At 51.3% G+C, this 13384-nt stretch overlaps 1 protein-coding gene across 5 annotated transcripts in view; it reads right to left on the bottom strand.

Annotated features, from left to right (window-relative positions):
* Positions 1 to 13384, bottom strand: part of SRC (SRC proto-oncogene, non-receptor tyrosine kinase) — a 50595-nt gene that overhangs the window by 16289 nt on the left and 20922 nt on the right. For 2 of the 5 annotated variants that reach the window (XM_059133270.1, XM_059133266.1), the window contains exons 3-6: positions 4378 to 4545; positions 3262 to 3519; positions 1603 to 1702; positions 607 to 624 (exon numbers count right to left, since the gene is read on the bottom strand). In XM_059133270.1, the coding sequence (XP_058989253.1) occupies positions 607 to 624; positions 1603 to 1702; positions 3262 to 3511 (368 nt within the window). In that variant the 5' untranslated portion in view covers positions 3512 to 3519; positions 4378 to 4545. Of the gene's footprint in view, positions 1 to 606; positions 625 to 1602; positions 1703 to 3261; positions 3520 to 4377; positions 4546 to 6604; positions 6627 to 13384 lie in introns of those variants that run through there. The other 3 variants (XM_059133267.1, XM_059133268.1, XM_059133271.1) reach the window with 3 other exon arrangements.

A 13384-nucleotide genomic window follows, 5' to 3' on the forward strand; every position in this document is an offset into this window, starting at 1 on the left:
CACAAGCTGCCTTTCTGAGAGGGACTGCATTCCACCACTTCTACCAGCCACAGACCATCACTGTCTTTCCTTCGAGGACTTGCTTGAACCTTCTAGTCCCTGCAGTCCCCGCTACAGTGGGGGGTACATAGCAGGGACCATATGCCCGAGCAGACCCTGGCCCTGCCCTCCGCCTGTCACTGGGTCTGGACTGGAGCTGGGCACCAACCTCCCCGAGCCAGGCGGGCTCTGGGAAGGTCCCTTCTCCCCGCAGACCTCACCGGGCCAGCACCGGACCCTGCATGCAGCTGCCCTCAGCGTAGGCCGACTCGGCAGGATGGAGAGTGGGCAGGCTAGCAGGAAGGTGGATGGGGAGGAGGCATGATGCAGTGAGTGACAGGAGGATGGCAAGACCCTCCCCAGCCTCAGCCCAGGGTCAAGGTCAGGATCTGGTCACACTGGCTGGAAGGAGGGCCTCAGCTGGGGAAGCTGGAGGGGGCCAGCCCGGGCAGCCAGGATCCGCAGGCAGGGACATGCAGTGGAGACACATGCAGACAGCAGCACCACCACCCCCCGACCAGCGAAGCCTCCCGACCCCAGCCCGCCGCCTATGAAATGTGTACACACCTGACATCCACCTTCCTCCTAAGGGCCAGCGAGAGAGAAGCAGAGAGAGGGAGAAGCTGAGAGGGGGCTGGAGGGAGCAAGCAGGAGCCAGGAATTGGGGGGGGTCCAATGGGATGTGGGGGTACACAAGGCCCTGCCAAGGGCAGGAATGCAGCAGGTGCTGAGCTCTGCCCCCTAAACTGGCAGTGCCTGCAGGAGCGACCCTGCCTCACTGTGCTGCTCCCCACCCCTCCCCACTGGACACATGGCCCAGAGCCTGTACCCCCGCAAGACAGGCATTGCACTCCAACCCCCGTATGCTCCTGACAGGGAAAGGAGAGGGGAAAAGGGAGAGGACTGACCCCACCCTGTGGCTAGAGCCCTACCCACACCTCACAAGTTCCTTCACCACTGCCTCTGCTCCCCTGCCCACAGGGGCCCCAGAGCCGGCCTGGACCTAGGATGTCCCACCCCAAGGGTGGAGTCTCTGGAGGTGAACCGGACGTCCACACTCCATCCCACCGTCTCATCCCGATGCCCCGTTATAACCCCTTCACGCTGAGCGCCCAGTATGCAGTCCCTGCCCCCTCCCAATCTGGGCCTCACCCCCTACAGCTAGAGACTCCTGCTCAACCAGCCTGTCCAGGCCCTTCAACCCCAGGTCCCTAAAGAGGGCACCACTGAGGGCACAGCCTCCAGCTTGAGGCTCTGTTTTCTGCAGTCCTGGGTCCTGGGCCCCGTCCTGCCCTGACTGTATGCCCCTCTTTGAGTCTGGGACGCTATGCTGTATTAAGTTACTGAGCCTGGATCCCTTGCCCTGGGAGCTCTGACCACAACTACCTGTCTCATCTCCCATCAGCCCAGGATGGTTCCCTGGACCTCGGCCAGCCCTGACACTAGCCAGGCCCACTGCCCATCGCGCTGCCCCTGGCTCTGGGATGCTCAGAAGTGGCTCCGGCCCAAGACTAGGTTCAGGGGATAGAGTCCCAAGGGGAGGCGGGGAAGGGGGTCACTTACGTGTTGTTGACAATCTGGAGCCGCTCCCCTTTCTTGAAGGACAAGTCGGTCTCTGTCCGAGACTCATAGTCATAGAGGGCCACAAAGGTGGTCACTCCACCTGCAGAGACGGGTGGGATGTGTCAGAACGGCCTGAGAGGGCTGGACAGGAGGGTCTCCCACAACCACCACAGCCCAGCCCAGAGGCGCAGTCACCCTTCCAGGGGTTGGGCCTGCAGCGTGTCCGCCTATGCGCATGTGTCTGGGAACCCCCGTGGGGGCACACAGAATGTGTGTGCATCTCTTCACACGTGAATGTCCCCAGTGGGCTCTAGGTTGATCCTAAGTGTCGGCTTCAGGGGAGTGCCCAGCTTCCTTGCAGTCTCTGCAGCCCCCAATCACAGGCCCCTTTGTGTTGTTCCCAGAGCCTGGCACACAGTAGGTGCTCAAGAAGCAACCATGGGTGAATGAATGAACCAGTGAATAAAGGAGTCTGCCCCTGGCTGGGTTATTCTGTTTCTCCATGTGACTGGGTGTCTCAATGTATCTGGGGGGATCTTGGCTCCAGGTACTATCCCCTCCAAGAGCCCGTCTCTGTCCCCCATTTTAGCCACAACCTTCACCCCACACACCTCCCCCCAAACCCCTCCCTGCCCTTTTGGCTCCTTCCCAGCAGCCCCACCTTCGAACACCCTACTCATTTTCCAAGCCTTGCTCTGTTTTTCTCCCCCATGATCTGCATACTGCCATGTCCCCAGCATGCAGAAGGGGCACCACGAAGGAATGGGTGTGCTTGTGGGTCTGTCTGTCTCACTCAGGGATGTGTCTGTGTCTAAGGCATCCGTGAGTGACCCTGTGTCTGTGCACGTGTGTGTTCTCACTGCAAGTGTATTCATTGGGAACTTCTAGGTGTCAGGGACGGTGTGGCTAGCTGAGCCTGTGTCTGCACCCTGTGTGTGTCTTGATCTGGGAGTATGGGGTTATTGTGCATGGGTGTTTCTATTTGCTTATGTCTGCATAGTTGTGTGTCTGCGCCCCGCCAAGTGTCCCGAAGTGGGTCTCTAGATACACGGTGTGTCTGTGAGTATCTCTGATGGTGTCTCCAGCCCAGCTTGTTTAAGTGTCTGCATAGGAAACTCAGGAGTTGCTGACTCTTTGTCCATCTCTGGGACCGCATCGTCATCTTTAAGCATCCCTTGCCTGGGGCTGCCATACCCCTGAAGCGCCAGCAGAGGGCGCAGAGGCGCATCACTGAGTTGGGCCGCCCCCGCCACCCCCACCAGGGACCAAGAACTCCTAACTAGTCTTCCCTGCCCCCTCTGCCACCCAAGGCCTTCTCACCTGACCCATCTCTGGGCTGACAAAAGCAAAAAGCAAAGCCTCAGACCCAGTCCCCACGCTGCCCTGGGCAAACAGCCCCCTGAACCTCTGGGCCTCAGTTCCCCCACTAAAGTCCCATATCTCTAGACCCCTTTATATTCTACTCCAGATTCGACCTCAAAGACAATGGATGTGCACCACACTTTCCAGTTTCTAAAGCCCTTCCCCACCCACAACCTCCAGGAAACCCCCAACAGTCCCCAAACCCAAGAAACCCACAGACTCTTCCCCTTCATGGAGAGAAGCAGCAGCCCGGAAAGGCCCCGCCCACAGGCGCCCACACTCCCAAGGCCCACTGACCAGCCAGCGGCCCCGCCCTCTGCGGGGAGGTGACTGTGTCTGAGGAGTTGAAGCCCCCAAACAGCTTGGGCTCAGCAGCTGCGGAGGGGAAGGCCGTACTGGGGCCTCGGTGTCCATCAGCGGAGGCTGGCTTGCTGGGTGTCTGTGAGGTGGGGAAGGCGCCCCCGCCGCCACCGTGGGTATTCTCAGCTGGCTCCAGGCTGCGGCGCCGTTGGCTGGCATCCTTGGGCTTGCTCTTGTTGCTGCCCATGATCCTGGCTGGAGAGGAGAAAGCATGTTGGGGTGAAGAACGCTGGGCCTGGGCCCTTTAGACAGTCTCCACTCCCCTACCCATTCTACAGATGAGGACACTGAGGCCCAAAGAAGGGTACTGGCTTCTTTGGGTAAGTTAGACTTTCAGAGCCTCAGTTTCTTAATCTGTAAAGTGGGGATAGAGATGGAACCCATAAATGGCTTCCTTGGTACATGGCCAAGCACAGCAGAAATGACTCATAATCAGAAGCCCTAACCTCCCCCACCTCCCCCCGAGTCAGTTTCTGTCCATCATGGGCCAGGATAGTATCTGAGTCATGTCTATCTCCCATGCACACAACACATGGGAGAGGGTTCACTGAGAGTTTGCCGAGCAAACACACGACTGACTGAAATGGTTTCACGCCAGGGTGAAAGGTGCTAAAAGCTGCAACCAAGGCAGGGATACAGCCGGAAGCTGGAAGAAGGAGAGATGTCTGGGGGCTCACCCCAGCCATGGGGCCTTTGCACATGCTGTTCCCTCTGCCTGAATGCTGTTCCGTGACCACTTCACTAGAATAACTCATGCCTCCTTCAGTTCTCAGCTCAAAAGTCACCTCCTTGGGAAGTGTTCCCCAAATCCTTTCTGGCCTAAGTCCCCCTGACTTTTGTACCTCTCCTTGGTAACACGTGGCTCAGAAAAAAGCAAACTGAAAACTCTTCAGTGGTGCCCACCGCCGTGCCACCCCCTTTTGCCTCCTACTTCCCAATCCATAGATCCTGGTTGGCCCCAATTCCCAGTGGGCCTGGCCAGGGTCTTCCCAACCATCAAGACCACCCCTCCCTCCTCCCTCATCTTGCAGCTCTGATGCATCATCGCCTCACCTGGTGGACGGCAGCAGCTGTCCCAGAGGATCTGGGAAGCAGCCTGAGGGCTCAGCAAGAACACCAGGTGTGGAGTCAGAGGTCTTGGACTAGAGGCCCTGCTCCACTTCTCCCCGTTATGTGACCCTAAGCAACTCACTTCCCCTCTTTGGGCCTCAACGTCTTCATCTGCAAAACAAGGATAAAGCAGACTTCTCAGGGCTGTTGTGCGGATATGATTAGAAAGAGAAATCTCCATGGCTCTGACTCTTGGATCACACTTTATCAGGCTCTGACTCCAAAAGTTCCAATGCTAAGAACTTCTCAGACCTTCTCTTCCTTCAACCCTCCCAAAGCCTGTTATGAACATGAGAAGGCAGGGTATGACACGTGGTTAAGGGTGGGCTCTGGGGCCAGACTCCCCAAACTCAGATCCCACCTTTACCCCTAATTGGCTGTGTGACCTCAGGCAAATGACTTAACCTCTCTGTGCCCTATTTCTTCATCTGGAAATGATAGGGTCATCTGGGTGCCTCATAAGTGATTGAGGCAAGTCACCCTACCACATCAGCTATGACTGCTACTGTGTAGTTCCGGACATACCGGCAAGGTGGGTTTAGAATATTCTCCAAGAAATGTTGGAGGCCCTGGAATGAGTCCAGAATTTCCTCTGGGAAACCGTGGGTGGGGAAAAGTACTCTTTTTTTTTTTTTTTTTTTAAGATTTTATTTATTTATTTGACAGACAGAGACCACAAGTAGGCAGAGAGTTAGGCAGAAAGGCAGGCAGAGACAGAGGAAGGGAAGCAGGCTCCCTGCTGAGCAGAGCTCAATCCCAGGACCCTGGGATCAGGACCTGAGTCGACGGCATAGGATTTAACCCACTGAGCCACCCAGATACCCCAGGCAAGGGCTCTTGACTGGTTGAGGCCTTAGGCAAGATCACTGGCCCTGAGCACCGAGCCCAGGTCTGCAAGATCTCCCCCCTACGGAAACCTTAGCCAGTTCCTGTACCCCCCAGGCCTCAGGCTTCCAGGCTGCACAATGTGGGCACAGCCAGCCTGCTCCCCGGGGACCATCCAACTCTGAGAATGTGGGGCTGGAGAGGCCAGGAGGAGACCTGCTCAACAGCCCCAGGGATCACCAGGGCCTCCTGAGGGACTGGCAAACAGGCCTGGGGACAAAGACCAATTTCTATGGCAACCCAATCCACAGGGGTCATATGAGCACTCATATAGCCCATGTCCCATGGGTCCTACTGACCCAGTTTCCCGCAGCCCCAGGCTTGATGAAAGCTGGGCCCCAACCACGGCATCCCCTACCCAATGGCTCCCTGGTACAGCATTCACAGCCCTGACCATGCAGCAGGTGATATGCCAGTTAACAGAGGGACACAAAGGTGAACTGGCCAGGCCTTGTGTCCAAGGACACATGCGCTAGCAGAACACTTGTTTGTGGGACTCTCAGAGCAAATAAAGAGTATATTTTTTAGTTATAATTTTCAAAAGTTTTTAAGTGATAGAACTCTCTAGGAGCCTGAACTTTCTTTAGAATGAACTAAATGATGAAGGGTAAGCCCCCTGTCACTGGAGGTAATCAAGGAAAGGAGACAGAGTCATTGGTTGGTGTGCTATGGCAAAAGAGGGAGAGCCAGGCCTGGACCTTGAGGACTGCCCCCACCCAGCACCTAGAAAATGCATGTTCCCTCTTGGGAGGGGTTGAGGGAAAAAAGACAGCTCTTGGTCCTAAACTCTTACACTGACCAATACCACTCCCAGTAGGGCACTCAGAAAAAGTATGAGAGAGCTTTTAAGACCCAGGAAAGGTGGCCTGGTCTCCGGTTGCAACACTTTTCAGTTTGTGGGGTTTCTGTTCTGTTTGTTTTTGGTCTTTGTGGTTAAATCTGATTATCTAAGTAACACGTGTTTGTGGAGAGGCAGGCATGTGGTGGTTAAGAGCTACAGTACCAGAGTGTTTGAATCCTGGCCCTGCCACCCCAGCATGGGACCCTGTGCATCAGTTTCCTCCTCTGTCAGTTGGGGAGAACAGCAGTGCCCATGCCACAGGGCTGCTGGGAGAACCAGCAAGGAAGGCATACGGAACACACTCAGGACAGAGCGGCATGTTGCTGGCCCTGCTCCGGAAGACAAGCAGCTGGGCATCATGGGATTGTATGATGGTAAACAAAACAGGGCTCCATCTAGTGCCCTTGCCCATGCTCCCTAGAGGCAGGCCTGGGTCATACCCACCTCCACCTCCCCAGGGTCCAGGACGGTCCTGGCATCTACTAATTGTTCTGGAAATATCTGCAGACCAGACAAAAGATGAAATGAGCACAGATACGATTTGCCTCCTGCTTTGTTCCTACGACGCCACACTGTGGACACCAAGTATCACTCCTGGATATTCAAACACTCCCAGGGCCTGGACCTGGGCGAGGCCTTGCTCCAAGCAGTCTACAAATCCTCATTCGTCCGATTCTCATGATAACCTAGAAGGTAGATACTAGCCGTGTTCTTGTTTTACCCATGTGCAGATAAGGCACAGGGAGGTTGAAGAACTTGTGCGAGGTCATCCCTCGAGGCTGAGAGGGGACAGGGAAACACACTGGGCAGGCAGGAATCAGGGGCTGCTCATGGGGTCTGCTGAGGGGACTTGTGGGCCTACCTCGCCCTCAGGAAATCTCTCCCGTGAAACTAGCCAGATGCCCTTGGTGGATGAAGCATGGGAGAACAGCCCAGCCTGTTCTCCTGGAAAAAGCCAGAAGTTCCAGCTTTGACAAAGCAGAGTGTCCTCAAGGAAGGACAGGCATATTTCAGGTGGCATCTAGTCCCTGCAGGGCTGCTGCTGTGCTGTGTGACCTCGGGAGAGACCACCCTCCCAGACCCCAGGCTCCTTTTTTTTTTTTAAATATTTTATTTATTTATTTGACAGACAGAGACCACAAGCAGGCAGAGAGGCAGGCAGAGAGAGAGGAAGGGAAGCAGGCTCCCTGCTGAGCAGAGAGCCCGATACGGGGCTCGATCCCAGGACCCTGGGATCACGACCCAAGCCAAAGGCAAAAGCTTTAACCCACTGAGCCACCCAGACGCCCCCAGGCTCCTTTCTTAAGGCAGGACTCTGTCTCCTGGCCTTTTGGTTCTGGGGCCCAAACTCCAAGTCACCATGACTTGCCTATTGGAGAAGAACCAATCCCCACATCTCTTCCGCCACTTGCACACTCTGAGGTACAGATAGACCCTTGGCAGGTCCAGGGGAAGTGGTGAGGCCTCCACGCTGGGGTGCCTGAGGTTCCCAGAGGAAGGAGGTCCCTTTCCTCCAGGGAGCCACTCCTAACCTCAGGCTCCCGACCGCAGTCCCCAGCCGGCCAGCAGCACTTCCCTCGCACCACCCCAGCCCTTCACGCTCCAGGGGTCCCCAACTGACTTGGTGTCTCCCCATAAGGCTGTAGCTCTAGCCCCACGGCCCGTGTCACCATCTCTGTGCTGGTTCTCCCAAGTCCCCAAGTCTTCCTCAAACATCTCCCTCCCCCAGTCCCACACTGGTCCCCTGGGCAGGGCACGTGTCTTCCAGGGCCTGGACACTGGAGTCCGGCCAGCAGGTGCACCCAGCTTCCTGCAGCCAGGGGCATCTCTGTAAACCACGTGGACAACGGGGGCCTCCTCTGTTTGGCGCGCTCCACGGAAAACCGGAAATGGTCTATGTGCTCGTGAGAGGGGGGCCGGGTGAGCAAATGACGCCTGTGCACCGCGGGGACAGTCACACAGCTAACCAGCCGGAGCCGGAGCACAGCGTCGCCAGAGGGAGAAATCGGCCAGTGCTGAATGTCCTCTGGGCCTCTCAGGACTTGTTTCCTCAACTGGAAAAGGGGGGACAACAACAATCCCTACGTCCCGGCGTCGGTCAGAGGACTAAACGAGCTGGCGCTTACCGTGGGCTTGGTGCTGTGCTGGCGTGGAGTAGGCATGAGTTACTGTGGTTCTAGAAAGGAAGCTGGCATGTGCGTGTGTATGTGTGGTTGCGAGAGCATGTGTGTCTACTGTCCAAGGTGCAGAGAAAATTCTGGAAGGATTCCAAATGCTTCACAGTATTTCATCCAAAAGGTATGGGACAGGGAGAGGAAAATGCCTTTTTTACTTTATATCATATCATGTGACATTTAGAATTGACATTGTCAAGAATTGTTTTTTAATCAGACACACACACACACACACACACACTGAAGAGCTTCCCATGACTCCCCTCTGGACGAGGCCCAAACTGCTCTCCGGGGTCCACCAGGCCCTGCAATTGGTGCTGTTGTGCTCTCCCATGACCCCTCCGCTGGGGGGCACCACACTCTCCCTTCCCTCCTGACCTGCCCGTGCACCCTCCCCAGGCAAACAGACCCTTACAACATCCAGAAGAGTGTGGGCAATAAACTGCTGTTCGCTCCCAGTATACCCGCCCCTTCCTCCCCTACTCTGAAGAGCATCACCTCCACTTCTTCTAAGGGCAGAGGGAGGCCGGGGGATTAGGACTTGAGAGTGAGGAATCCAGTCAGGCCTGGGTTCAAATCCTGCCTCCACTGCTTACTAGCAAAATCTTGGGCAAGTCACTTTGCGCCTCAGCTTCCTTATCTTTACAATGGGGATGATAGTACACCTAACATCAGAGACTCAAACGAGAGAGGCCATGTGCCAGGCACAGAACAAGTGCTTAAGAAACAGCTCACAGCAGTGTTTTCTGTCATTAGTAACCTGGCAGGGAATAAGAGGAGATAGGTGTTAGGTTTCAAGGCCTTGAATGCCAAGCATAGAGCTGAGAACTTTACGTGAGTGTTCTGACAGCACAAGGAAGTAGGGACTGTAACTGTGCCCACTTAACAGATGGAACCACGGTTCAGAGAAGCCAAACCTTACCTGAGGCCACACAGCAAGTGAGTGTACCAGGGCTGGGACGCTCGAGGTCTAGGAGAGTGACATCAGAAGGCACCTCTGGGGGACACCCCCCACCATGCAGACAGCCCCCATTGCCAGGTGCACCCACCACTCCACCAGCTCCGCCTCCCCCACACAGAAGCAACACAGGGCTCAGAGGCCAACCTCTGACATCACTGACCATAACTCTGGACCTTCCAGGAAAACAGAAGCATCACAAAACTCCAGGCTTAGAGCTAGAATGCCAGGTTCAAGTCCAGCTTGCCAATTTCTAGCCAGGCAGCCCCAAGGGGCCTCAGTCTACCCCTTCTCAAAAATGGGAATCAGTGTAATTGTTCCCACATAACTAGTCTTATTGTAAGAAAAACATAGAGGTGGGGCACCTGGGTGGCTCAGTGGGTTAAAGCCTCTGCCTTCAGCTCAGGTCATGATCCTAGGGTCCTGGGATCAAGCCCCGCAACAGGCTCTCTGCCCAGCAGGGAGCCTGCTTCCCCCACTCTCTCTGCCTGCCTCTCTGCCTACTTGTGATCTCTTTCTCTGTCAAGTAAATTTTAAAAATCTTTAAAAAAAAAAAAAGAAAGAAAACATAGAGATAATACTTATAGAGGGCCTAGCAGATAGGAAGTGCTCCATAAATATTAGCTACCATCATCATTACTGTGCATGACCTTTTTTAGATCCTTGCTTTTTTTTTTTTTAAGGTTTTATTTACATATTTATTTTAGAGAGAGAACGTGCACTTGAACGAGGGGAGGAGCAGAGGGAGAGGGACAAGCAGACTCCACCCTGAGCACAGAGCCCCAGATGCAGCTCAATCTTACAAACCTGAGATCAGGACCTAAACCAAAATTAAGAGTCAGGCTCAACTGACTGAGCCACCCAGGCACCCCAGATCCTTGATCTTTTGTAATCACTCTTACAATGAGGCAAAGGCTTCCCAGACTCCTACTACGTGCCAAGCTCAGTGCACAGCCGTGGAGGGACTATCTGTTGGGGTTCATTAGGAGCCCAGGCCTAGAAAAGCCACTTCACGGGGAAAAAGTCCAAGAAAGATGAGCATGCCCACTAGTTAACCTTGCTCTGAGATCCTTGCCAATCCAGTGAGCTAAGAATAAGAAATGGAAGTAATAAAATGAAATTAGAAAAGAGAAGACAAGGATCATCATTTGCAGATGTTATCAGCACAGGCCTGGGAAATCTAAGAGAATCCGCTGCACAACTATGAAGCAAAGAGCAAATTAAGTAAAGTTGAAGGAAATTAAAAGTTAACACCCCCAAATCAACAATGTATCTATACACCAGCAGCAATCAGAAAATAAAAGCAAGGTAGTCTTGATTTTAGCTCAGGTCATGATCTCAGGATCATGAAATCAAGGCCGCATCAGAGCATTAGGCTCTGCGCTCAGCTCGGAGTCTGCTCTGCTAGAGGATTCTCCACACCGCCCCCCACCGTCTCCCATGGCCCCTCTCCCACCTCACACTCGTAGGCTCACTCTCTCTCAAATAAATTAACAAATAAAATCTATTTTAAAAAAGAAAAGAAAGGGTCGCCTGGGTGGCTCAGTTGGTTGGACGACTGCCTTCGGCTCAGGTCATGATCCCGGAGTCCCAGGATCGAGTCCCACATCGGGCCCCCAGCTGCATGGGGAGTCTGCTTCTCCCTCTGACCTTCTCCTCGCTCATGCTCTCTCTCTCACTGTCTCTCTCTCAAATAAATAAATAAAATCTTTAAAAAAAAAAGGAAAAGAAAATCAAAGAAAGCTTAGCATTATGAAAATATCGATTCGTCCTAAATTCATCTCACAGTTGAATGTGATCCCAATAAAAACCCCAGCAGGGTTTTTTTTTAATCTAGGTATATCAATTTTAAAGTTACAACTAAAAGTAAATGTAGCCAGAAAAATCCTAAAAACAGTAATGGCGGGAAACAGCCCGACCAGGTAGTGAAAATTACTGTAATTAAAACTGCGTCGGGGCATCTGGGTGGCTCAGTCGTTAAGTATCTGCCTTCAGCTCAGGTCATGATCCCAGGGTCCTGGGATAGAGCCCCACATTGGGCTCCCTGCTCTATGGGAAGCCTGCTTCTCCCTCTCCCACTCCTCTGCTTGTGTTCCCTCTCTTGCCATCTCTCTCTGTCTGTCAAATAAATAAAATTTTTAAAAAAAGAAAAAGAAAGCTCTGTCCTATCAGCACAAAAACAGGAAAACCAATGCAACAGAATGGGGGGGGGTCCAAAAATTTCCCAAAACCTACAGGGATTTAACACATAACGAAAGTGGCATTTCATGCTGGTGCAAAAAAAGGTAGATTATTTTTAAGATCGAGCTTAGATCAATGACCTGCCATTGGGAAACAAAGTTGGGTTTTAAACTTATTCCATATGCCTATAAATTCCAGATCAATCAGATTTAAAACACACAAAAATAAAACCAAAAAGCTTAGAAAGGGGGACAGAGAATAAATTTTCTAATCTCAAAATCAGGAACACATTTCTTAATACCGGACAAAACCTAAAAATCATTCTTAAAATGATATATCTATCTACATAAAAATCTAAAATGTCTGCAGGGCTCAATAAATATAAACAAATGCAAAAGGCAAGAAACAAACTAAGAAAAATATTTGTCACCCATATGAGAGACAAGGGTTATCCCCTTTATATATAATAAACTCCACAAAATAAGAAAAAATAATAATAGTCTATAGCAAATGAAATGGCTCTTCAACATATGACAAGACACTCACCTCACTTATAAGATTATGCAAATTAAAAGTACACAATTTCCCCAACCACAGCAGAATACACATTCTTCTCAAGGGCAAATGGCACACGGAACATTCCCTGGGACAGACCATATTCTAAGTCATTAAGCCTTAATAAATTCAAAAGGGGTGAAATCATAAAAAGTATGTTTCCAACCAAAATATGATGAATTAAGAAATCAATAACAGGAATTACAAATATGTAAAAATTAACACACTCCTCAATAACCAATGAATCAAAATCATCAAAACAATAGAAAATGCTTTGAGGTGAATGAAGATGAAGACACAACATATCAAAATGTATGGGATGTAGTAAAAGTAGAACTTAAAGCTTAACTTATAGCTATAATTGCCTATCTTAAAGAAGAAGAAAGAAAAAATAAATGAAAAAGAGGAAAGATTGCAAACCAATAACCTAACCTTCCACCTTCACACAATAGCAAAAGAAAAGCAAATTAACCCTAAAGCAAGTAAAAGGAGGGAAATAAAGATTAGGGCAGAAATTAAGGGCATAATTTGTGACGACGAGAGTATAGAACTGAGGATGTTATGCTTAGCGAAATAAGTCAATTGGAGAAAGACAACTATCATATGATCTCCCTGATATGAGGAAGTGGTGATGCAACATTGGGGGTTTGGGGCATAGGAAAAGAATAAACAAAACAAGATGGGATAGGGAGGGAGACAAACTGTAAGAGACTCTTAATCTCACAAAATAAACTGAGGGTTGCCGGGGGTCTGGGGGAGGGGAGAGGGTGGTGGGGTTATGGACATTGGGGAGGGTATGTGCTATGGTGAGTGTTGTGAAGTATGTAAACCTGGTGATTCACAGACCTGTACCCCTGGGGCTAATAATACATTATATATTTATTAAAAAACAAAAAAAAATTATTTAAAAAAAAAGAAAACAAACAAAAAAGAAATTAAGGGCATAGAAAATAAAAAAACAACAGAGAAAATCAACAAAACTAAAGGTTGGTTCTTTAAAAAGATCGACAAAAATGGGGCGCCTGGGTGGCTCAGTAGGTTAAAGTCTCTGCCTTCGGCTCAGGTCATGATCCCAGGGTTATGAGATTGAGCCCCGCATCAGGCTCTCTGCTCAGCAGGGAGCCTGCTTCCCCGCCCGCCCCCCGCCCTTTCTGCCTGCCTCTCTGCCTACTTGTGATCTCTGTCTGTCAAATAAATAAATAAAATCCTTTAAAAAAAAAAAATTGACAAAATTGACAAATCTTTAGCTTCACTGAACAAGAAAATCAGAGAGAAGATTCAAATTACTAAAATCAGAAACAAAAGAGAGAACAAAACTATAAACCTTATGGAAATAAAGAAAGTTATAAGGGCATG

The sequence above is a fragment of the Mustela lutreola genome, chromosome 9 (genome assembly GCF_030435805.1).
Source record: "Mustela lutreola isolate mMusLut2 chromosome 9, mMusLut2.pri, whole genome shotgun sequence".
Classification (NCBI taxonomy): Eukaryota; Metazoa; Chordata; class Mammalia; order Carnivora; family Mustelidae; genus Mustela; species Mustela lutreola.